Source organism: Benincasa hispida, chromosome 10 (assembly GCF_027475165.1).
Source record: "Benincasa hispida cultivar pf3 chromosome 10, pf3_genome.v1.1, whole genome shotgun sequence".
Taxonomy (NCBI): Eukaryota; Viridiplantae; Streptophyta; class Magnoliopsida; order Cucurbitales; family Cucurbitaceae; genus Benincasa; species Benincasa hispida.
In genome coordinates this window covers 33,255,788-33,283,032 of record NC_143487.1, presented here as the reverse complement: position 1 = coordinate 33,283,032, position 27,245 = coordinate 33,255,788, and the positions used below count along the sequence as shown (strand labels likewise).

Here is a 27,245-nt window from a genome sequence, read left to right as displayed (position 1 = left end):
GATATATAATTATTTGACATTTGAACAAATAGCACAATAATGTGTTAAACACTTGTTGTAAAAAAAAAAAGAAGACACATATTTTAAAAAGAAAGTTACAATGTACAATTTGAAAATTAAATGCACTTATTTTGGGACTAAAATGTTACCTTAAGACACCAAAAATACAGAGGAAAAGAAGAAAAACAGAATTGAAAGACAAAAGCAACAGAAGAAGGAAATGCAGAGCCATCAACCATAACAAAATTGAAAGTTAACTTTCTGTATAAAGTGAAAGTTATATAAAATAGATTATTTGAATAATAGAAACTCCAAAATCCAACACAACAAATATATGTTTAAGAACTGAACATATTTTAGGACCAAATAAACATTCTAGTAAAAATTAGAGCAGAACAATGCCAAAAATCTCAAGATAAAACATTAAATAGGACCAAACAAATATTTTAGAACTAAAATGTGATTCACATTTGAGCAAGAACAACACAAAAAATCTCCAAATAAAACCAAACCAACCAAGAAAACAAAGACCAACATTAGAAGAGAAAGAGAGAAAATCACCAAGAAAATAGAGACAAACATCAGCTAGAGAGAGCACCATCCATTATAAAGAGCTGAAAAACCTAAACTATAAACCCAAACAAACATTTTAGGAAGAAGAAAGCAAGTAGAATCGAAATATGTGAATTAAACTTACAGGGGGGTTTTCGTCGGTATTGTCATCAGTGCAGCAGTGTGGAACCATTGACGAAAATGTGGAACCACTGGTGACAGCTTGGAACCATCGACGACAACGTGGAATCTCTTCTCGGCAGCGTGGAGGGACTAATTGTAACAAACCCTAACTTTTGGTTACAATCGCATTGGAAGAACTTCATAGACAGAAAAATTGGGATTGGGTTTGGGTGTGTCGATTTCTTTCCACAAAAAACGTAAAGCGTGGAAACGAGGGAAAAAGCGCGCATAGGGATTTTTTAGTTTTTAAGAATAAAAAACGTAAGAAAAGTTAGTTATACATGACGTTTTAAAAATGGGAAGAAAACAAAATTAAATTTGATGTTTTTAAAGTATTAAGTACTTAATCAGCGTGAAAAAATCCGAAATATTCAACCATCCTCCACTTTGTTGTGGTATTTTGATTTTTTGAAAGACAGGAGAGAGTCTCCTTCTTCCATCAATCTGATCATCAATTTTGACATTGTGGAAAATAATAGAAGAGTTCTGTGTGTGAGTTTGAGTTGTTGGTGAATAATTTCAAACCTTCATCCCTACTACTAAAATTCCCTAATTCCAAAATAGCCAGAGCCCACTATTCCTGGGTTCTCTACCAGAGAATACCAAGGAAACCTTTGTGGTAGTGTTCGTGCTCTTGATCGAAGTTTTCTTGAAGAGAGTCTTCAAGATTTTTGTGTGCTATTTGAGGTATTCTTGAAGAAAAATCTTCAAAGGTAAGGTTTCTAAAATCTTTTTTATAGCATGTTGTAATTTATGTAAATGCATATCTTGTTCTTGTTTTACTGTAAAATTTATTTCAATAAAAAATGGGATTGGGGATGATCTTTCTTCCGCTCACGGTTCCCTTCAATTTGGGATTCTTCATATTCAATAAAGTTGTACTGTTATATGAATTTCCTATTTCGTTTTAGAAATAAATCTAATAAACTAAAAGATCCATGACTATTACGTGAGTACTTGAACTTCATGTGGAGGCATAAGAGTGAATTAGGTTCGAGTAAATAGTCTAAATGATCTATAGTATATGAATAAGGTTGGGTGCCTTATTCTAGTAACACTATTGGATGCAGCCCACTCTTTAGTTGATACAATTTGTTATAAGGTGCTATAAACGAAGTGATCCTGATTCATTCATGTATTGACATGAGGAATGGGGGCGTCCTACACAGTGAGTTTGCGTAAGATCGGACCAAGAAATAAGTCACTCTTACTTTATAACACTGTTTATTTTTTAAGATTGACTAATTCGCTTAGATGACCTAGGTAACTCGATCTTAATCCGGAGCTAATTATGAACTTCTGTTTATTTGGGATTATTCTTAGATTTGCATAGGTGAGGGTTGGCTCAACACTGCCGGCTTAATAAGTCTCCCATTTCAGGGGTAAAACCGGGTAAATAGTTGGGGACATAGGATGCAAGATGGAATTCATGCCTACCCAATTGAAGGATAGAAGAAAGGTTGTTCTCTTAAGTGCTTAATCCGGGTCTTGAACAAGGGGCCCCACCCTCTCATTGAAAATAGTGATTAGTAGTGATTAGAAGAAACGTCTAAAAAATCAAAAATATTCGAAAATAATACCCAGAGGGATCCGGTTTAATGATTGGATCACAAATCAATTGTTCATTAAAGGATCAGTGGAACTTAAGGAGCAAGACATAATTTCGAGGGTAAAACAACATTTGACCCAGCCGTTATTACAAACAACCTGCGATGGTTAAATCAAGTGGACACAAATATATCTACAGTGAGGAGAGTGCAACTATCGAACTATAGTGGTGTGACTCGGTAGTTAACGAATATTGATTAATTTGGTCTAAAGAGTTTAGCCAATTAATCTCAAATCGTTGGAACTCATAATCTGTAGGTCCATAAGGTCCCTCTACTAGCTCGTAAAACACAAACACCTTGAATTAATAAATTGAATGAATTTGGAATGATATCAATTTTAAGTGTTCAAATTGAAATTTAATTTGAAATATTCAAATTGAATTTAGGCTTTGAATTTGAATAGTTCAAATTCGAATTAGAGTTTGTGTAATTATATTCGATATAATAAATTAACGTTTAATTTATCGAAATTAAACGAAATTAGAGAGTTTATAATATTTAAATATTGATTTTAAATATTAATTACATGAATATGATTCATGTTTAAAATTAGGTGTGTGATTAATTTAATATTTGATATTAAATTAATATTTAATTAATAAAAATAAAAATTAATTTTCATTTTTATTTCAGTTTTAGAAATTGAAATATTAGCTTTGATTTTAATTAATTTTAAATTAATTAAAATTAAACATTTAAAATGGAAATTGGAATTTTGAACTTAAGTAGTGGATTTTTCCACAATTTAGGTGAAGTAAAGAGGTGTTTCTCCTTAACGAACACACCTAGCCGATTATTTCCATGCAATTGAAGTGTTCATGGGACTACACTTCAGTGCTTGCTTGAAGTGGAAGGATAAAACTAATCAGGAAGATGGAAAAAAATGCTGCGAGAAAATGGTTTCTGCAGCGGAGATTCTTCTTCACCTAAAAACCCACTCCAATTCCTTCACAAATTCATCTCAATTGTAAGTTTCACCACTCAAATTCAAGTTTGAGAATAGTAGAGTAGATCTCTTAGTGGTTCACTGAAGATTTGGAGCTGAGAATTCGTGAGGAGCAGTTTGGACTAGAGAGGAATTCTTCAAAGGTATGTGTTTCTTGAAACCATCTTATTACCTTATGAACATGCTTATTTTAATGTCAAAACTAAGAAATTAAAATGTTTAATGATCCTGTTTTCTTCCGTTGCTTGTTTCTGTAATCCAGCAATTGGTATTAGAGCATCATTTAAGCATTCAATTCGATTTAATTTTGGTTTGGTGGGTATTTTTCATAAGTTGTCTGAAAATGGTGAACTGATATGATTTTTCTGAGTTTTGGAATTGTTTTCTCTTCAATTATGTTGTAATTCTTGTAATTGGCTCTTGATTGATGGACCTTAATGTGTGATTAAGTGTTTGTAATTCGATTGGAGTCATTAGACTTGCAATTAGGATGTAATTGAATAAATAAGCGAAGAACGTCGAGCAACGAGAACTTGGTTTTTAGCCACTGGTAAATACTCGTGCACGATGCCAACTGAAAGATCAACTGATAGATCTCCTTACAAAGCTACTCTCATCATAAACGTTCCTATCTCTACAAGACAAACTTCCAACTTCTCACCAGTCTTTAGTTTCAGTGAGGATATTAGAGGAAAATCACACCAAATCAAACCCATCAATTATATTGCTTTAATTTTTTCTTATTCACGCCTTAAATTGTAGATATCATTGACGTATTATTGGTGTAATTGTTGCTATAGTTTTGCATTCCTTATTGGTGAACATGATCACTCTTGTATATAAATGACCACAATGGTCTGAATATGTATCAAACAAAAACTACTACAAAATACCTATTATTTCTCTACCTTTACATATTATACATTGAAAAGTTTCTCTCTCTTTTTTTTCTTTTTTTTTTTTTTTCTTTTTTCTTTTTCTTTAGGTCTGAGTATCCAAACCTTTGATTTATTGGAAACGTAGTAAATACTCACTTTACAAGTCAAGAAAGAAGAGAATAAATTCTTTGAATCTTTAGTAAATTATTTCACTTTACTTCACTTAACTTGTGAAAGACTTCCTCTTCTACTTTGAAATTTAAATGGGAATTTATTTGGTTAAATTGAAGTGGAAATTGATTTAGAATTTAACCAATAAGAAGAGTAAAAAAGAAAAAGAAAAAGAAAAAAGTTTTCAAAGAATTGAAACAATTTAAATCTAAAGTTAAGTTAAAGATAATTATATTGGAAATTAGTTGGGGGATTTACATAAAATTAAAAGTAAAAAAATTGTAACCTAACGAAAAATGAGGGGTTGACAGCTGGATATGGAAAGAAGAAGCTGGACGTCTGAGGTGGTAAAGTACCGTGAGTGGGGGAGTAGTTTTCAGCTTACCTTCGGGTATAAAAACTTGAATTTGGGCTGAAAGGAAAACCATTTCTGCCATAATTGATGAAAAGTAAGCTGAAAAAGGAGGAGAGGAGAGAATTGGGTGTTGTGTGTGCTTGCTGTTGGTGTGGGAAGGACGAAGGGAAGACGGGGAAGTAGAAAAGAGTTGCTGCCAAATTGGTTACTCAAATTGGGCTTGGGATTTGAGCAAGAGAAGTCTTATTTTCTTTGAGGAATTGGAGGTAAGTATTTCTAGATATCTTAGATTGTGTATTCATTAAAGGAAGGAATTTTGGCTGTTTGAATGGAGATGTGGGTGCATTGTTGCTTATGATTCGAGTTGTTTTTACTACTGTAATTGAAAGGAGGATACAACTCTGAAGACGTTGGCATTGAGCTGAGTAGATTATTGCAACCTTCATATAGGTAAGTAAGTGGCTGTATCGCTTAAGTTTCCTTATAGCGCAAAGAAATGGCAGAAAAAAATAAGTGCTTTACGTCTTTTGGGAAAACATCTTGACTGTGACAGGTTGCGTGCAGCTGAATACAGGTCTGGTTGTGTTGGCTAGACATGGCACTCACCATCAAACCACTCAACGTACGACGCCTTTCTGATCATCGCATTCCACCATACACACACATTTTGGTTGTATTGGATGTTGAGATTGGTATCCTAATTCTCCTGGTGGTCTCGTAGTTTGTATACATTCTGTACATAAGTATTATTTTATTAGCATTTACTCAATCCAATAAACTAAAATCCGTGGTTATTTTATGTAACTTAAGCATGTATGTGAGACATACAAGTGAATCATGCCTTAAGTAATAACCTAAATGGTCTGTAGTATAAGGATAAAGGAGGGATACCTTATCCTGGTGACACTATGGATACGACTCGCTTTGTAGATGTTGCAAGTGTTGTAAAATGCTACAAATGGTCTGATCCTGACCATTCATGTGGAGACATGCAAGCGGGGTATCCTATACAAAGAATTTATATAAGACCGGACCACGAGATGATTAGTCTCTTTATATGACGTTGTTGATAATCGAGACTTAAATTTAACTAAAATGATAGATGACATGACCTTAATCCTGAGTGAGTTGGGAACTCCTGCCTATGATGGCAGTCCTTTGATTTGTATGGGTGAGAGTGGCCAGATTGTCAACTCAACAAGCCTACCATTTTGGGGATTCGTCTGATTGAGGAGTTAGGAACTCAGCTACACAAGACGGAATTCACTCCTTCCCCGAAGCAGGGGTAAATAGATAAATTACTCTCTTAAGGGCTGATTTCGGGTCTTGAACATAGTGGCCACACCCTCTCTTGGAAAGAGAGGACTCAATCATAGTAGGACTATGACTTATTATTCATTAGAGGAATCAGTGGTACTTAAGGAGTTAGATGTAACTACAGGGGCAAAACGATAAATTGGCCAAGTTGTACTTACAAGCGATTTGTGAAGGGTCATCACGCTGTTGATTGGTCATATAGACACATAAATATATCTGTAGTGCGAATAGTGCAGCTGTTGGTTTTTAGTGGAGTGACCAACAGTTAACGAATGGTGGATCTCGTGACTAAAGAGTTTAGTCCGTTATTCACCTACCGTTGGAGCTTAAAACTACAGGTTCATGAGGTCCCCTTGGTAGCTCAATGAGTTCAAGATGAGAATAAGATTTTGGGTTAATTTGAAGTGTTCAAATTAACAAGAGGAAATTCAATTATATGTGATATAATTGATATGATGTATTAGAAACATTAATTGGAGGAATTAATATAAATATGATTTATATTAAATATCATAAAATAGAAAAATAACTATGGTTTATATGTTTCATATGATGAAATAAAACTATAGGTTATAAATATAACATGATGAGTTGGTTATTATATTTATTTATAACATATTAATTATATGATAATTAATTATTCTTTTTCTCTAATAATCGAATTGAGTAGGAGGTTATTGAAAGTTTTATGGTAACTGTGAGATTAAAAGAAAAATGGTTTTAAAAAATTAGGTATGATTCATTTGGAATAATCTCACAAAAGGCTATCAAGTAAAAAGATTTTACTAAACGATAGAATAAAGAGCATACACAATTGAGCTGACTATACGATAGTTACTCTTTACGATAGGCTAAACAATGGAGTAGCAAAGTCTATACGATAGGCTTCATCTTCTAAATGGTTGAGTACATTGTCTATATATATCGTCTATATACATCATCTGTACGATAGACAGTATTCATCTCCCACTTACTCAATCGTCTACCTCCTGTTTTTCTCAATCCAAGATCATACAGAGCCCACAACTCATGGATTCTCACACCGAGAATACCAAGGTAACCATTGTGGTGGTGTTCCTGTTCTGTTCGAGGATCGAGTTGGACTCAATTGGGATCGAGGCTCATTCAGACGTTCGTTGAGACCGTTTTCTGTTTGTTACGTTCGAGTGCTTCTTTAGACACATTGGAAACTGATCGAGGGATACTTGAAGAATAGTTCTTAAAAGGTTGGCATACTCTATCTCTTGTATCTGCCTTTATAAGTAGCATGTTGTAATTTCTAATTATGCATAATCTGTTCCTTTCCGTTTAAGATTGTAATTATTTGTGGTCAATCTCACTGAAATTTGGAACGATCCACTTCTGTTGTTCAAAGGATCTCTATTTAGATTTCCTTCATTGGATGCATGATGCGTTGAACTCATTGTTGTGTTGAATGCATAACTGTCGAATGCCCCACGCACCTGTTGGACTCATCATGGTGTTGAATGCATATTTTACCTTGCGCGTATTCTCGGCCCAACTACTCAACACACACCACACAGTCATGCATTGTGCGTTGATAGTTTTGGATTTGTGAGTAAGCTATTTTAATGCTTAAACTATACTTTCCATTAAATGGAAATTAGTAGCCAAGAGGTTTGGGGATTATTTACATACGGTGGATGCATAATGAATAGATCTGTGATTAGATTTATTCCTTGATTTATTTTAGGGCAAACCACGATCAGGGAAGCCTACAACCCCATTAATCCATGCCCTTGTCTATGAGTGACTCTTCTTTAAAATAAAACTTTATGCCATAAGGTTTGTTTTCATGAAGTATGATGCATTAAACTATGAATTTATAAAACTTAGAATCTTGATTACTCTGAATCGTTAAAAGTATTTAAGGCGTCATTTAGCTCATTTTATTCTTTAAGCTATATTTTCTGGGAAATGATTGAACGTAGAGTGGAAAATTAATGAATTGGGATAGATTATGGAAGGTGGTTTACAAACCACTGAATCTTGTACTCGTGATAATTCTACTAGCCTTTGGGTTTGTCTACGTGCATGCGTGACAAAGTTTATAGATGATGAATGTATTGAGTTGGTCTACATCAGCAGGTTGAGTGTATTGAGTTGGTCTACATAAGTCAAAGTTCGGGTATAGGTTTAGTGAGGATTTTACGTGCTTGTGAAATGAAATGCTCTCTGAAATGTTGATTTCATTGAAATAATTCATGTTCACAATTCAGTGAAATATATTATTTTCTATTTTAACCCTTGAAATTGAGATATAAAATCTGCTTTATAAACTGTCACTCACTAGGCTCCGAGCTCATTCTTTTCTTTTTCTGTCCCGATAGCGAGATCGTTCCATGTGCCTACTGAAGACGAAGCCTACCACCTGTTAGACTCATTTTAATAGTATGTACATAACTTTTGAGTTTGCATATAGATAAAAGTTTACGAATATGTGTTTGAACAAGAAACATGTCATGAAGTTAAACTAGTATCTGTAAACTGTTTTCTTAGTAAATATTATATTTGTAAATGTTGAATAATTTAATAGAATCGGCATGTTAAAATGAGTAATAAAACAAATCGTTATGTTATGCATGGATAGGTCTAGTGATAGATACCACAAAAGGAAGTGGTATTTTTCATCTTCACATGATCTCTCTCTACATTTGATAGGCTAATTTAGGGTCAGGTGTGACAACTTGCTTACAAATAACAAAACCTACCACATATATCACCACTAGGAAAATACTAATACATCAATGTATGAACATACATCAATATATTTAATGATTCATATTTGTAATTAAATGTGTTTAAAAATATGTCTAGATTAATATTTACATGATCTTTTAGGTTTCATTATCAAAACAATTAACAAAAGAGGAGTAAGTCATTTATTATTTATTAGAAATGTGATATTGACTAAATATATTTGTTTAAGTTTTCTAACCCTGTCTTCTTGAGCTATTTAGGAGTTGTCTTGGTTTTTTTCCTTGTGGGTAATTGTCTCAGAGGTTGTTCTTTTAGGTGACAACTCTGCAGAATATTTCTTTTCTTATTTAAATTATTTTGCAAAATATTTCCTTTGAGATGTTTTCTTTTAGTGAATTGTCAATGTTATGTGAGGATTTTTTCCATCATTCTGCAGTGCTATTTAAGTTTAAGAAGTTCTCATACCAGAGTTGCCATATATATTATTTTCTGAGATCCTTAAGTGTGTTTTATAGAAAAATTTACTGCATTGCATTGAATTCAAGTAGAAAATTTTATGTTGTGGTTGTGGCCACACGTTCTTTAATTGCTCTTATAGTGAGCGCTGCATAGCAACGAAGGTTGTTTGGTCTTAGGGGGAGCCTAAGATATTACTGATTGAGAAAGATTTCTCACACCTTAAAGGAAGCCTAATGTATTATTCATCGAGAAGTTAATTCTTAAGAATTAGGGGGAGTCTAAGTTCTCACATGAAGGGAGTTCACAAACAGAAGAAAAGATATCAATGAGTTAGAGGGAGTCTAACATACTTAAAGGGACTAATATACTCATACTTAGGGGGAACCTAAGTTCGAGTGAGATGGAATCTCACATCTAGTGGAAGCCTAGGTGATTGGCTAAGTTCGGTTCTACGTGTGTCATTGTAATCTTTGCTATTTACAGATAAATACAATGTTGTAATCGCTTGACTTTTATATATTAGTGGATTATCTTTCCCGAGCATACCTTCCCCCAAACATAGGTGGTTCATCACTGAACTAGGCTAATAATCCTGTGTGTTAATTCTTGATTTGCTCTTTGTTGCTTTGTTATGGTTTCTTTGACTTTGCTAGGACATTTTGTGTGTCATCTGAGTTCTGTGTGAGGAACCACATTCCAAAATTTCATTATTTTTAAGGATTACGAGGTGAATCCTCGTCATTCTTTTTGATGTATGGAACTCTCAACAAATCTGTGGGTGTGCAACTTCGAGTTCGCATCAAAACAACGAAACCATGCATAAAAAAATCCGCTTATTTCATTTAATTGTGAAACTAGATCACATGCTACATTTAAAGATGATATATCCATATATTATATACATTTAAGAAAGTAAATATAAACAGGACTATGAGGCTGTTCTCCAATCCACTTAATTAATCTCCATTTCTTTCCATGTTCTAGCAAATGAGATCTCTCCATCGTAGTTCGGTTTCATTCCCACTTTAGGGTTTTCCTTTTGAGTGCTGTTTTGTGAAGTAGAAGAAGAAGCCTCAACAATAATGGCTTCATCAGAACCTCCATTACTGTTACATCCTCCTTGCTCTAGTTTTGCTTCTTCTTCTTCCTTCATCTGATAATGCCTATGACTGTAAGAATGGAAAGAAGTTGATTTTGAAGTTGATGGCTTGTTGGAAAGGCTTCGTTTTGACCTTTTCTGCCACTTTTTTAGCCCTTCAACTATGCTATCTGTGAATACAGTCCTCTTTAGTCTTGTTCCCATCTACACCACATTATTATTCCACACATCAACGTTGTGAATTATGATTTTAAAAAAAGGAAAGAAAATCCCTTATCATAAACATGCCCTCGTGAATTCGACCAATCTGAAAATACTAAAACATAATCCAAATTGTCTATCAAACAACCCTTAATATATTCTCGAATCTCGGTGCCTTCTTACAAGTTAACAAGCATAAGATTTAGCTAGGCAAGATAGATATATATATACATACCTGAGTAACAAGTGCATAAAGAGGGAGGGTGACATATCCACAAAGCAATTGAACTCCAAGGCCCATCCCAATCCTGATTGCAATATCTTCCTTCCTTCTACTGAAGCATGATTTTATCCCAAACTCAAACTGTTCTACCAAATACACTATCATCTTAAATTTTCATTTCTTCCAAACACACTTAAAAAAATATATATCAAGTTTGCTTTGCTTTGCTTTAATTTATACATACCCATGTCCACGTGAAAAATGCCAGCTGAAATGAGTTCTGCCATTGATATAAATTTAAGTTATAATTCCATCAACTCCTTATATTTGTTATAATTTATTATAGCCTGCGTACAATTCAGACTTGGTATGTGCTAAAATAAAAATGCATACCCGGACAATTAAAAATATTCTTTGATGCAAATTATTTTTGGTAATCATTTGATTTTAATTTTTTTTTTTAAATTAAGCATATAAAGCACTGATTCTACCAAATGATTCTGTGTCCTGTTATTCACTTTTTTTTACCAATGTTTTAAAGTTCATATTAAGTTTAGAAAATTAAAACAAAAGTAGTGTTCATAAACTTGCTTTTAGTTTTTTGAAATTTGTGTAAAAATTATCCAATTGTTTCTTTAAGAAAAGTAGTAACAAAATTGGAAGGAAATATGCATACATTTAGAAACGAGAAAAATATAAATGAAGATCCTGGTTGATAACCAATATTTAGTTTTTGAAAATTAAGCCTTATAAATGCCATTTTAACTTACTGTTTCTTTTTTCTTTATTATCTACTTTTTTTTAAGTGTGATTTAAAAAACTAAACCAAGTTTTGAAAAGTAAAATAATAGTAATTTTAGAAAAACTTATCTTTAATTTTTGGATCTAACTAAAATTCAAGTGTCTAGTTAGAAATAATGAAAATCAAGGTAAATAAAAGTGGTCAGAAAAAAAGCACAAAATTTAAAAATAAAAAACAAAAAATGAAATGGTTTTCAAAAAGGGACTTAATTCGATTTTTTTGTTTATGAAAATCTAAGTTTATCCCCCTTTCTAGTGACATTCTTAAAAACTAAGTTAAGTTTTGAAATTAAAAATAGTATTAAAAAAATCTTGTTTTTGTTTTAAAATTTTGACTAGAAACGTTGAGAATATGGAAGTTTTATCATTAAATTTTATTTGTGACCTTTGAATTTGTGAAGTGTCCATTGAGTTCTTTGGGAGTTTTATTTGTGTTAGAAGTTATGAGCATTTTGTAAAATTTATGGTTTCTTAACCATTCAGATTCTATAGGTATCTTTTGTAAGCATATTTAGAGACATGTTTAGTTAAAAGAAATTATCACTTTCTTAGCACTTGTGTCATTCATGCCTTTTTCTCTTGTAATAAAATTATATCAAAGCCATGCAGCAAATTTGAGAGAAAAATGGTCAATGATGGGATGAGTTCACTTCAACTATCGATGCTTACCAAGCTTAACTATGACAACTGAAGCATTCAGATAAAAGCGTTACAAGGAGCACAAGACATGTGGGGGATTGTGGAGCACAATTTCCAAAAGGCAGAACCTGGAGCCCATTAAGTGCAAAGAGACACACTAAAAGAGACAAGAAAGAAGGACAAGAAAGCCCTCTATATCTTGTACCAATCAGTTGATGGAGACAAGTTTGAAACCATCTACGATGCCGAAACGTCAAAGGCAGCATAAGACAACCTCCAATCGACTCATAGATGAGCTGATCGTATTAAAAAAGATACAGCTATAAACTTTACGTGGTGAGTTTTGAATCATTACAGATGAAGGAGAATGAGGTGATAGCGAAATATCACACCAAAGTAATGACTATTATTGTCAACCAATTGAGACGAAACGGTGAAGAAATTGTTGATGTTCGTATCATGGAAAAGGTTCTATGAAGCCGAAATAATAAGTTTGAGATCATCACCACGACAATAGAGGAGAAAAAAGATCTTGATACCTATGATTGAACAATTTGACAAGCCTATGAGGAGAAAAAAAAAAGAAAGATTGAGCAAAAGGAGATCGTTGAACAACTTCTCCCACTCAAATTCAAGGAGGAGACTAGTAGTGGACACTGAAGAGGTTGTGATAGTCGAGGGCATAGTGGAAGAGGTAATGCCAACATTGACGTTTCTCAAAACTCAAATGAATCCTCAAGAGGAAGAAGAGGTCAAAGTCGTGGAAAACGTGGTGGAAGGTTCAAGAGAGATAAACTTATGTAAAATTTTATAATCGTAATAAATATCAACGCTATGCAAATGAGTTTTACTCATCTCAATCAAAGTTGATGGATTAGAAGCAATAGGACTGGTCAATCATCAGCACATTCAAAGCCCATAATGGGCAGCGCAATTATGTGAAGAATACGGGACCTTATTCATGGTTTCAAAGGGAGACGAAGAGAGTTAAGATAGCAAGTGGTATCTTGACACTAGAGCCTAAAATCACATGTGTAGAAACCACTAGATGTTTGTAGAGTTGAACGAGATGAAAGTAGGTAATATTGCCTATGGAGACAATTCTTTGGTCGCCATCAAATAAATATGTAAATTTCTTATTCAATTAAAAAATCGACAAAATCAATATATTATAAATGTTTATTACATTCCCAATATGAAAAGAAAAAAAATATATTGTGTGTAGGAAAATTATTAGAGAAAGGTTTTCAAATTCAAATGAAAAATAATTGTTTGTATTTTGAGAGATGATCATGAGAGACTTGTTGCTAAAGTCTTCATGACCAAAAACCGAATCTTTCCTTTGAATATATGTAATGATATGTTTCAAAATGCTTGGAGACATGTTATGAAGATTTTTCGTGGCTATGGCATCTACGGTTCGGGCACCTCAATTATAGAAGTCTAGAAGACTTGTTAGAAGAAGATGGTGCAAGGTTTATCATACATTCATAAGTCGAACCAAGTGTGTGAAGGGTGCCTACTTGGAAAACATCATTGGAGTAGTTTTCCAAAGGAATCTATGGCATGCAAATAAGCCTTTAGAACTTATCTATGTCGATGTGTGTAGAGCGATCAAATCAGAGTCTCATGGTAAAAGTAAATAATTCATTCTCTTTATTGATGATTTTTGTAAAAAAAACATGGGTGTAGTTAATCGGAAGTATTAAACTTTATTTGTGAATTTTAGATTTTGTAACCAATAGTGTCCATTGAGTTCTTTAGGAGTTTTTGTTTGTGTTAGATGTTATGAAAATATAGTAATATTTATGGTTTCTTAACCATTGATATTCTATGGTTATCTTTATGTAATTTAAGTTTATAACCCTAGGGTTTAGAAGAGTGTACTATATAAACTCTTAAAACCATAGAGGCACCATTCATTTTTGTATTATGTAGCATCCTTTCTAATAAAGTTGTTCTCTCTCTGTCCCGTGGATGTAACTAACATATTGTTAGTGAACAACATAAATTTGTGTGTCAATCATCTATATTTTACGTTTTTTGTATTCTTTATTTGTCGATTTCATAACAAATTAGTATCGGAGCCTAATTGTTAAGGTTTGAAATTCTGCATCACTTCGACACTTAAAGATATCTGGTGTGAACGTGAAAATTGAAAAATTCACATGGAGGAATAATTCGGTCCATGGTAGATCACGATGCGATCCTTACTGAAGCGGCAAGGGCTCTGGGCGTCACCAATTAATAAGTCAAAGAAGGCAGTTGCGGATGACAAAGAATGACAGATTCTGGAGGAGAAGGCTCATTCAACATCCATGCTATGTTTGGATGATGATGTCATCATTGAGGTCACATATGAAGAAATTGAAGTTGGTCTTTAGTTGAAGTTGAAAAGTTTTTACATGACAAAGTCTTTAACCAAGAAGTTATTTATGAAGCAACGTTTGTATCCTCTACGTATGTAGGAAGGTACGTCTCTTCGAGATCGTCTTAATGAGTTATATAAAATTTTGTTAGATCAGTGTAACATAGAGATTAAGGTTAATGATGAGAATGATACCTTAATTCTGTTAACGTCTTTACTTTTGTCGTATGATAATTTTGTTGACTCTTATATTGGAGAGAAAGAAACTTTGACTTTAGAAGAAGTGAAGTCCACACTGCTTAAGAGAGATCCATCATAATGAAGTTAGTTTAGGTATAGAAAGCCAGACCTTTAGGTTAGCTACTACTGGAAAGCAAGGGACATCGAAAGCTAGACCACAAGTCTTCGAAGTCCAAGGGTTCTAAGTCTAATTACTTTTGTCATTACTATAAAGAAAAAGACCATTGAAAAACTAAGTGTCTTAAGTTAGAAAGGCAACAAGTAAAAAAGGAAAAGAAGTAAGCTTTTGCCTTTGTTGCACAAGTTGATTTTGATCTTGTAGAAGTTGAGGTAGATTCTGAAGGAGATCTAGTCCTAGTTGTGAATGAACATTCACATTATGATAATCTGTGGGTTCTTGATTCTGGGACATCTTATCATATATGTCTAAACAGAAAGTGATCTTCAACGTATCAGCAAATAGAGGGAGGGAATATTAGTATGGTTAATGATGTTGCGTGTAAGAGAGTTGGAATCAACTCAGGATACACACACATGATGATATCTTTTACACTTTGGACGAGATTAGACATATGCCATTAATGACAAAGAGTTTGATATTTTTAGTGTGCTCGATAGTAAGAGTTACAATTTCAAAGGTAAAGTTGGGGCGATGTATAGAGTTTTGTGGTGGTTCGTCTAAGAGGTATAAAACATGGAACATTGTATTTTTTTTTTTTCAGGTTCCATAATAATAGGTTATGTTGCTATTGCATCGTCTATCATTAACAAGGAAGATATAACTAAGTTGTGGCATATAAGACATAGTCATAAGTGAAAAAGGAATGCAAATTCTGTCAAAGATGGATCTTTTGTGTGGGTACAAGATGCAGGATCTTGAATTCTGTGAACATTGTGTATTTGAGAAGCTTCATCATAATAAGTTTTCAAGGGGTGTTCATCGTACAAAAGGAACAATTGATTACATCCATTCAGACTGTTGGGGCCTTTTCAAGGTTGAGTCTATTGGAGGCAGTAGTTATTCTATGTCTATAATTGACGATTACTCAAGAATAATTTTGGTATTTATGATGAAGCATGAAAATGAAGTCTTCAAGAACTTCAAGCAGTGGAAGAGACATTGATTAAAAAGCAAACTGGGAAGAAGTTCAAAAAGCTGTGAATTGATAAAAGTCTGGAATTCTGTGGGTCTGAGTTGAATGAGTTATGTAAAGCTGAGGGTTATTATTCGTTATCATACTATAAGGGATACTCTACAATAGAATGAGGTTATAGAATTTATGAATTAGACATTGTTGGAGAGAGCGAGGTGCATGCTCTGTAATGCTAGGTTGGCTACAAGGTTTTGAGCAAAAGCAGTAAATACAACATGTTATCTGATTAACTGTGGACTTCACTCAGTTATTGATTGTAAAATGCCTTATAAGGTATGATATGATAATCTTGCAAATTAGTCTTTATTAAGAATTTTTTGTTGTATTGTCTACTATCATGTTAATGAGGGTAAATTAGAGTCGAGAGCTAAAAAGAGTATATTGTGGATTTTGGGGATTGAGTTAAGGGATATAAAGTATGGTCACCTTCTAAGAGTAGAGTTATACATAGGTGTTGATAAACAAGTGGAGATGCAATTCACTTAAGCTGTGAGTAAATTCCAACACCAAGGTGAAAAAGATTAACATGTTACTATAAAAACTGTCATGCTGCCAAAAACTAAAGTGACGAAAATTTCAGAAGTTGCTGTCCCTGAGAATTTGAGTCCATTAGTAATCGGCCAAGTATAGCTCATGATAAATCTAGAAGAGTTGGTGTCGGGCCTCTAAAGAGGTATGGTGTTTAAGATATGGTGAATTTTTGCACTACAAAATGTTAAAAAGGTGGATCCTCATGAACCATCCACCTATAAAGAAGTTGTTGCATGAAGTGAGACATTCAATGGTTTATTGCTAAAGGGGATGAGATGGAATCTCTTGATAAAAATTAGACTTGGTAGTTAGTTAAACAACCTAAGGAGAGACAAACTATCACTTATAAATGGGTCTTCAAGAAAGAAGAAGAAAAAGATAGAAGGAATCTCACCTATAAAGAGTGTTAAGTATAAAGCTTGAGTTGTTGTTAGAAGGTTCACTCAAAGAGAAGGAGTTGATTATAATGAGATATTCTTACTAGTAATGAGACATACTTCTATCAGGGTGTTACTTGCTATGTTAGCACATTGGAATTTAGAACTTGAGCAACTAGATGTGAAGACAACTTTCTTACATAGAAAGCTAGAAGAAAAGATTTATATGACCCAGCCATATGGGTTCCAATGTCCAAACAAAGAAATTATGTTTGCAAGTTGGAGAAGTCCTTGTATGGACTAAAGTAGTCTCCAAGGTCATGTAGAAGTAGTTTGATAGCTATATTGTTAGACTTGGTTATAATAGGAGTTCGTATGGTTGTTGTGTGTATCACAACAAAGCTAATGGTGGTTCAATGGTTTATATGTTTGTATATGTATATGATGTGCTCATAACTTCTAAGTCCAAGTTTGATATTCAAAAGTTGAAGGATTTTCTCAATGGTGAGTTTAATATGAAGGATTTGCATGCTGTTGAGAAAATTTGGGGAGATGTATAGAGACAACAATCAAAACAAGCTTTTCCTATCACAAAAAGAATATATTCAGAAGATATTATCCAAGTTTGGTATGTTATCAATTATGCCTATAGATACTCCCAGTACTGCATGCTCATTTTTACTTGGTACTTTCACCACAGTATGAAGCTGAGAAGAAGTACATGTCTCAAATTTTGTATGCTAGTACAGTGGGAAATATTATGTATGCTATGGTTTGTACTATGCCCGATCTTGCTTATGTTGTTAGTGTTGTCAGCAAGTTCATGGGCCAATCTGGAAAAGAACATTGATAGGCTGTTAAGAGAACTTTTCATTACCTTAGAGGTACGTCCAATGTTAGTTTCTTTTATGGGAATGATAAAAAGCACTCAATTACTGGTTATTTTGATTCTCATTATGCTGGTGATGTTGATAGTAAGAGGTCTATGACTGGTTATGTGTTCGCTCTGGGTGGTTCCGTTGTTAGTTGGAAGGCAACCTTATAGCCTACAGTTACTTTGTCTACTACTAAAGCAGAGTACATGACCTTGATAGAAGCTTCTGATTTCTTCTTTATAAAAAGGGAATCTAATTGAGAGGGCTTATTGGTCATCTTGATTTACATCATGTTCAAGCTATTGTTTATTATCATAGTTTGAATGAAATATGTCTAGCCAAGAATCAAGTTCATCATGAGAAGACAAGTACATAGACATAAGATATCACTTCTCTTGAGAAGTGAGCAGAGGGTTAAGGTGATGAAAATTGGTGCTGCTGATAATTCTATTGATATGTTCACCAAGTCGATTTCACATGTCATGTTCCATCATTACTTGGACTTGCTATTAATGTTATGAATTATTAGTGGTCCCTTCTGGGACACTATGAGGCATAAGAGAGAAGTTTGGATACGTCTGATAATGTTTTTAATGTTGCATCTAGTACATATGTTATCTATGATATAATTTTCAAATTGGAGATTTCACTACAAGAAAAACGAGTTTTCCCAACGCCTAAATCGAGCGTCAGGAGTTTGGTCGTCGGGAGAGACCGTCTCTCCCGACGCCATAAAGGCTCATCGGGAGTTCCTGAGAACTCTCGACGACTAAAACAGTCGTCAGGAGTTCCAAAGGCTCTTAGAAACTCCCGACGATTAAAAATAGGTTTGGAACTCCCGACGGCTCTCCCGACGTCCTTCGGGCGACAACAAGATTCTTCCCCATTTCTTTTCCCCTTTTTTCCCTAAAACCCTAACCCACACCCCCACCGCTCCCCACGTCGCTCCACCGCTCCTCCCCGTGTCGCTCTACCGCTCCTCCCCGCGTCACTCCACCGCTTCTCCCCGTGCCGCTCCTCCCCGCGCCGCCAGCTCCTCGCGCCCCACCTCCTCCCCACGCCGCTCCTTCCCTTGCTGCCAGTTCCCCCCACTCTTCTCCCTCCCTCTCCCATTTTCCCATCTTTTAACCGCCGCCGCCCCACTTCTCTCCCTCCCTCTCCCATTTTCCCCTCTTTTTTCACCATCGCGGCTCCTCCCTTCGGTCAGCAGCTGCAATCAACTGCCCGCCACCGTCGTCGTCTCCTTGTCTCATTCAGCCACCGCCTTCAACCACCCACCGCCGCCGCCAGTAATCTTCTCATTTTATTTTCTCTTGTATATTTATTTAAATCATCATTTCACATCCTTTTGTACAAATCATGCCCATTCAAATGTGTGTATCCATTTCTATTCGCGACTTTCAATTTAATCAAATTAGACCTCAACTTTGATAAATATTACAATTAATTAACCCACTAATAAAAAAAAGACAATGTTAAAGATTGTGTCAATTTTACTAGATTTCAATAATATCAACTTTGATACAAATTTTAAATTTTAACTAATGCACATATTTATCATCCAATATCGGTGCATGTGGCTTTTGTTAAGATCTCGTCAATTTTGCATCATTTATTTGTTTTACAATTCTCTGAAAGTCTAGAGTAATTTTATAACGAACATGTCATAATTCGTTAGAGATAAACAAATTACATTTTTTTAAGTTTCAAGTTGATTACAACACTATCTTTATGTCTAAAAAATGATATGACATTGGTTATTTGGAGCCTAAGCATGCATGATTTAACATTTCGAACTTTCCTTGAAAGGACAAAGAAAATTAGTACATAGATGCTATGTGCTATTTTTAGTATATGAACTTTTTTGTGCTTATATGTTTGTGTCTAATAAATCTATAAATCTAAAAAATATAAAATAAATCTTTAAACCTCCAATTTGGTACTTAATAGGTCTCTAACCCATTTAATATTTTTAAAAAAGTTTAAAGAATCTACTAGACATAAAACTAAATTTTGTATCTAATAGAAAATTAAACTTTAAATTTTGTGTCCAATAGGTTTGTAAATTTTAAAAGATGTAGAATAGATGAAAGCAGCTGAAAATGCACTCTAAAGGTGGCAAGTTTATGAACGAGGCAGCTGAAAATGCATATGTAACATTTTTTGCTTAACTATCGTGTTGTTTTTCATTTTTAACTTTAGTCGCTCGTTCTTACCCATTTAATTAATATGTCTAGCATCAAATGTTGGAATTACAATCTAGCCCCACTCTAGAAAGTTCTCAACCACTAACAGGGGATGAAATCTGTGAGACGATTTTAGGTAGACGACCCGGATATTCAAAAGGCCTAGGTTGGGGCCCTAAGCCTAAGTCAAGAAAGAGTAGCATCTCCTCAAGCTCGTCATGTACTCAGGGAACGGAGATGGGAATGGAGGAATTGAGAGCCAATTTCTAACAGTCTCAGTTGAGAATTAAGGATCTTGAAGACGTTCAGAAACAAATGAAAGAGGATCATGCAAGGCAAACGGAAGAAATGAAAAAAATGATTGAAGACATGATACGATCACAGAGAGGAGACCCATCAAATTAGGTATGATTACTACATTATTTAGTTGTCTAATATGTTGCTATCCTGCAGTTATGGTAACAAAGTAGTTATGTCTTAAGTAGTTTTATGATAAAGAATTGTTGGCTATCCTGTAGTTATGGTAGCCAAACAACTGGATTTTGATGTGTTTTTTGTTGTTTTGTCGTGGGGGGTGGGTAGAGTTTCATTACACCCGTCTTGTCCTTGAACTTGAAGTTCTTATGTATTTATGAATGTTTACGAAGTTTAATGTGTTGTGGTGGGGGAGGGGGTGGGGGGGAAAGAGTTGAGATTGGGTTAAACCATTTTGGGGACAAAGTTTGAGTTTTATGTGTGTTGGTCATTGTTTACTCGTTTTGTGTGTTTTTTATGATCGGGAGGTTCCATGTTTGTCGTGGGGGTGGGTAGAGTTTCATTACACCCATCTTGTCTTTGAACTCGGAGTTCTTGTGTGTTTATGAATGTTTACGAAGTTTAATGTGTTGTTGGGGGGTGGGTTGAGATTGAGTTAAACCATTTTGTGGACAAAGTTTGAGTTTTATATGTGTTGGTCATTGTTTACTCGTTTTGTGTGTTTTTTATGTTCGGAAGGTTACATGATTGTCATGGGGTTATGTAGAGTTTCATTACCACTCGTATTGAAGTTTGAATGTATTGTGGATGTTTACTGATATAACATTTGAATGTTTTTGTTTTATTGTAGAATGCTGTTCGGAGATGAGCTAGGATAATTGTTGAAGATGTTGTGTTCTAGACGTTGTTTTGATTTTATTTCTTTTATGTATTTGTGATATGAATGTTTATAAACTTCTAGTATCGACTTCATTTGGATATTGTAATTTTTTATTTACTTGTTATAATATGAACTTCATTTTCGTTGTTTAATTATGTGAATCTTTATTTGGTTTACTATGTTTTACAGGTTATTCAGATCAAATTTTAAAAAATTACAAACGATAGATTAAAAATATTCGATAGACAATTTTCAACTAATGAATGAACTCCCCACGCATATATTACTACATCGGGAGTTCTTGTATCTCCCGACGCATTAAATAAAACCGTCGGGAGTTCTGGAACTCCGGACGCATAGAACAACCATTGGGAGTAGAGGATCTCCCGACGCACTTTAAAACGGTGTCGGGAGTTAGTCGAGGAACTCCCGATGCACATATAAGGCGTCGGGAGTTCCCAACGCCGTTTTAAAATGCGTTGGGAGATCCTCTCCCGACGAGTTTCTCCCGATGACCCTTTATTCGTCGGGAGAGGCTCTCCCGATGCGTTTTCTACACTTTTTCGATGAAATGTGACGTCGGGAGAAGTCAAATTTCTTGTAGTGTTTGTTGGAATGCATTGAATCTTATATGTAACACTTCGAATGACCAAGTACGGGGGACTCACTGGTGGGGGGTTTGGTGGAAACACCTCTGAAACTAAGTTATTTACATATTTTCCATCTTTATGTAATTTACATTTATGACCTAGGATTTAGTGGAGTATGCTATATAAATTCTCTAAACTCTAGAGATGTCATTCATTATCATTCTCTCTAATAAAATTGTTCTCCCTTTGTCCCATTGACGTAACTAATACATTATTAGTAAATCACGTAAATCTATGTACAGATCTTCTATATTTTGCGTTTTATATATTTTTTATTTGTTGATTTCGTAACAAGTTAAATGATATTATCACTTTCCTTCACGCTTGTGTCATTCACACCTTTTTCTCTTCTAACAAAGAATTCAATGGTTCTCTTAAGATAGGTAAAATTCATAATAAATTAGAGGGAAACAAGCAGAAATTTCAAAGTAGAAAACAAAGAACGAAATCATTATGAAACGAGATCTTAATTACCTGAATTAGGACGAATTGGATTAGATGGAGAAGCCAGTTGGGTTTACTAAACCAGAAGAGTTGATCGTGAGGCTTCACTACAAATGCTCCTCTGCTCACAGGCTTCCTTCTGCTGCTTTCTAGACACATTTTTGTTATAATCACTTCCAGCTTTGTTCCCACAATTACTACAATCTTTTCAAATTGTCACAAACAATGAAGCCATATGGAAAAAATAATGTATTTTTGGTTTACAAGTTAAAAAGTAATGCAACTTTCTTTCTTTCACTATTTTTTTTTTTTCGTTGTGGAGAGTTTAGTCCTTACCACTAATGGGATGAATGGGAGCCAATAATAGTTGTAGAACTCTGCACAAAAATCAATTAATGAAAAAATTTAAATATAAGACTCACAATCATATAGACTAGAGATGTATTTGAAATACATTTTCAAATGTTTAATTTAAAAAATAAATTATTTTGGAAGAAGTTAGAGTGTTTAGAAATCGCTCAAAATAATTTTTCTAGTATATTTTAATCAGTTTTTATCAAAAATATTTAAATAAAAATAATTTTTTTAGAAAAACATTTTCTTCTCAAATCAATCCGAATGGGCTCTAAATATGGTAAAACTAATATTAGCGCATGTTTGGGATTGAATTTAAAATGGTTGAAATCACTTTTCTCATATTTGAAATCACTACGAAACATGCATTTAATTTTTCACTTTTAACCATATTTTTTATAAGAAAATTATTTTGAATAACAAAACTACTGAAAATATTTATAAAAAATAGCAAAATATCACAAGCTATCTGCGATGGACCGCAATAGACTATTATCTGTGTCTATCATGACATAGATAAACACAGATAGTAGTTTATCACGGTCTATCGTCATCTATTGCAGATAGACAATTAAATTTTGTTATATTTGTAAATATTTTGGTTCATATTCTTATATTTCAAACTAACCCTTTATTATATTATTAAAACTAATTTGAAAAGATTAAAGCATTCTTGAGGAATTTTGAAAATAATAAAAATTGATTAAAATCACTCTCAAATATACTAGTATGGTAGAGTGATTTAATTAAATATATACAACTTTCAATCAATATGTCATGTTATATCATCTCTAGACCAAAAAACTAGGGCTAAAGTTCAAAAAGAGTTTTTTTCTTTTTTCAAATTTGATATAAGAATGCAATGTAGATAAAAAAAAACTGTTTTGACACTATCCATTTTCAAATCTATAGAGGGAAGACGAAATTTTTTTACTATTATTTTTTAAAAAAAAAGTTGACAATACATTAACAGTACAGATTAATTTTAAGATTTATCGAAAGTACATAAATTACATTACAGACTAATTTTAAGATTTATCGAGGGTACATAAATTATATTAAGACATTTGAAAGTATAGACAGTAAAAAAAAATTAGTCCCAAATGCAAAATCAAAATAATATATATTTCAACCTCTATTAAATCATTACTGTAACAAAAAGGTTAAGTTAATGGGTTTTGTTTGACTAGCTTGGCAGCAAGTGGAGTCCTGGTATCATATTTAATTACCACTGAAGACAAAATCTTAAATTCATGAGTTAGAATAAATTTAACCATTATCAATAGTATATACTTTAACGTGATAATCACAATGAAGTGAAATTATTGTTATTAAGATGTGGGAATTTATGCATTTTTTAGAATATTTATGGTCCTCCAATCCATTATATTTTTCTTGAAAGGAGATGGTCAAATTTGACTTGGATGAATTAGATTTCTTGAACTAATCGACCGATCCGTTTATGAAATTATTATTATTATATATTTATAAAGTCAAAACAATAAAGAGATATGGTGATGGAGGGTAGAATATCTCACCATGTGCACTAAAAAATATAAAAAGAATGGAGAATATCCATATCCAAAACCTGAAATAAATAACCAATGCCCAAACACAATATCAAGAGAGTAACCATCTAAAATTCCACAATAAACAAGCAATAATCAATCTATTATAATTATTTCTAATTGTTTTTTTAACCTGATTTGAATAACTTGCACAAAATCATGATCAAAAGCTCTATGAAGAAACTTCTGGAAATTGAAGTCAGACCCTCCAGCAATGTTGGACTATGAAAAACACATTAAAAAAAAAAAAAAAAAAAAACAAATTAGATTATAAAATGAAAGATATTGAGCTGTGTTCTTAAAAAAAATGTGCTTACCACAATGAAGCCATTGCGTAGAGTGAAATAATCGGAGTTTGAAATGGAGCCACTAAATTGTCTTATAAAACAAACCTTATAAAGTTATATAAACAAAAATTTAAAGAAATTAAATGTGGAATAATAAGTAAAATAACGTCACTAAATTGAGATATATATATATATAAGTCTAAAACAATGAATTATGAGATGAAGTAAAATGAAATTACAGGCCAAATTAGGAGTGGATGAGTGGCATAGAAATTTAGATGTCTTTTCCCCATAGATGTTTGCCGTATCAGTCGAAATCTCCTTGGATCTGAATATTTTCATTCATTAATCTCATACCCCAATACTTTTTAATTTTTATGGAAGAGTCTACTAATTAATAATACATATATAGGAATAAATTCATAAATTTTTTTTTTTAAGAAATTATTTCAAATGATAAAACTGTTAAAAATATTTATAAGATATAGCAAAATTTTAGAACTATCAATGATAGATATTGTTAGATTTCTATCAGTGTCTATCAATATCACTGATAGACACTGTGTCTATCGGTGTCTATCATCGATAATTCTAAAATTTTACTATATTTTGTAAATATTTTCGTTATTTTTTTATATTTGAAAACAACTTTTTTTTTCCAATGTTATTTTAAATTGAAATAAGACTTTGACCATCCAACATCCATATTGTATAAAAAGAAATACCATTGGCAATCTGATAATCAAGAGCTTGAGTCTCCTTCTCCCATTCTTTCCATTTTCTTATCTGTCAACCAATATAGTTTTCAAATTTTAGTTTTTTTATATGAAAACTCATAATATAAAGATTTCAAAAAAAAAAAAAAAAAAAAACTAAATCCATGATTAAAAAAATAATAATAATAATTTCTAGAGATAATTTTGGTTATGTATTGAAATGATACCTTGGCAATCCCTAGACACATTGTGAAGATACAATAGAGAACATGAAACACAGCCAAAATGGAGATTAAGAAATTCAGCTGCGAAACTCCTTCCCTCGATATCAAAGAAACCATTCCCTAAATCAAAATTTATCCCAAAATGATATTATTAGTATTTAACTGCTTTTTATGTGATTAAAAAAAGGTTGAAAATTTAAATAATGTTGTGAATAATTGAAGTACCTTTGACTCACAATGATCAATTTGGTCTGAATTGAGTAGAGTGGTGGGTGAGATGGAACCTAAAGTTTGATTTTTGGAAGTGAAAACAACTGGTTCCATGGATGAGTACTCCATAGCAATATCTCTGCAAGGAAGAAATGATTTCGCCACCCCTTTGCTCACACATATACTCGGTATGGACGATTCTGTTAATGTGAGAAGCAATGACACAAATCCCATCTTCATCATTTCTGTAATGATTAAATTTATCGTAACTCATCAACTTCTTAAACTTTTGAGTTTAGTCGCGTTTGATTTAATTTTTCTAACTTGTTTTGATCTTTCCCAAATCCCTCTCGAACGATTTGATTCTCTTCTTCCTAAGAAACTGAGGATCATAAACAATTTAAAAATATGAAAAATTCATTGATCAATAGATACACGAAAACAAAAATGAAAAATCCAAAGTTTGAAGGTGTACTGTATTTACCTGAGCAAGGTGGTGAAGAGAAGTTTCAATGATAAAAGCTAAGAAAAAGAAAATGAAAGCAAAGATAGAAACAACCCAAGTTGGTGTTTTTTCAAGTGAACTAATATCAGTGCTACTACTATTTTCTCCCATTTCTGGTTTCCCTTTTGATCGAGTTATTTTTTCCTTTCCTCGGCTATGTATTATTATATAGAATGATAAAACGTATGTATGAAGCATATATATGATTGGTCAAAAGCAATCAACTATCCTTAAATTTTTATTCACTAAAAAGATACGTACGGTACGGAAAACAGAATTTTTTATTCCCCCATTGAAATGTGCTTCTATAGCTCACCAGCTCATAACAATCAATATATAAAACCCACAAACATTGGACAATTAGTGGTGTTCGGTTCGGTTTGGTTAGATTAAAAATTTTAAATCAAATCGATGCTTTCATATAAAAACCAAAATTTTGATTCGATTCGATTCAATTCTGTCAATTGTTTTGGTTTGGTCAGTTCTAGTGTCCCATAAAAATCCTAATTATGAATTATGACAAATCTAATCAGAAGGATTTGAGTGGACTCTACATTTTTGTTAGCCAACAACACCAGCTGAAATGTCAAATAAAAAAAACATATAATAAAAACCCTAATTATTTCATGACAAACCTAATCAAAGGGATTAGAGTAACTAAGTTTTTTTTAGACCAACATGTGAGGGGAAAATTAAATATATGATCTTACCGAATCAAAAGTATATCTCTTAATTAGTTGAATTCAATTGATTAAGATATATAGAATTGTAGTGAGTATTTGAATGCAAGTTTGGTTCAAACTAGCTCAAAATGGCTAGTATAATCTAAATAAATAATTGTTTAAGTTCAAAATTTGTATTATATACATTGATCATTTGATATATTTGATATACTTTAAAATGATTAATACATTCTCAAAAGTGGTAATTAACCATTTTGAGAGAATCAAACAAGGGCCAATAAGAGATATTGGATTTGCCCTTATTTGTTATCGTTGTTGTTATTATAAAAATTAGATGGAAGAATCAAATGATCACTTGATCTACATATTACTTGTTTTAATTGAAGAATGGATCTCGATCATTCTCTATTTTGTGAGTGAGAAGAAAAACGAGGACCGTTACCGATACTTTCTTGAAAGATAAGGCAATTGATCTTCATTTGATCACAAAGTTGTCCTTACATCAAATAGTTAATTCAACATATATATGAAACGAAAAGTCAAGAATAATAAGAAGAAGAGAAGAAAATTAAGAAACAAATTG

At 33.0% G+C, this 27,245-nt stretch overlaps 1 protein-coding gene across 1 annotated transcript; it reads right to left on the bottom strand.

Annotated features, from left to right (window-relative positions):
• Positions 1 to 10,028: 10,028 nt before the first annotated feature.
• On the bottom strand, positions 10,029 to 26,090 carry LOC120087853 (MLO-like protein 12). Its single transcript, XM_039044808.2, has 14 exons — positions 25,959 to 26,090; positions 25,799 to 25,856; positions 25,490 to 25,719; positions 25,268 to 25,384; positions 25,050 to 25,110; positions 24,564 to 24,652; positions 24,355 to 24,429; positions 24,171 to 24,259; positions 24,008 to 24,057; positions 22,452 to 22,492; positions 22,146 to 22,319; positions 10,960 to 10,995; positions 10,728 to 10,856; positions 10,029 to 10,495 (listed from the first exon to the last, which is right to left on the bottom strand). Exons 1-14 carry the CDS (start codon positions 26,088 to 26,090, stop codon positions 10,145 to 10,147), a joined length of 1,632 nt encoding a protein of 543 aa, XP_038900736.1. The 3' UTR covers positions 10,029 to 10,144.
• Positions 26,091 to 27,245: the final 1,155 nt, after the last annotated feature.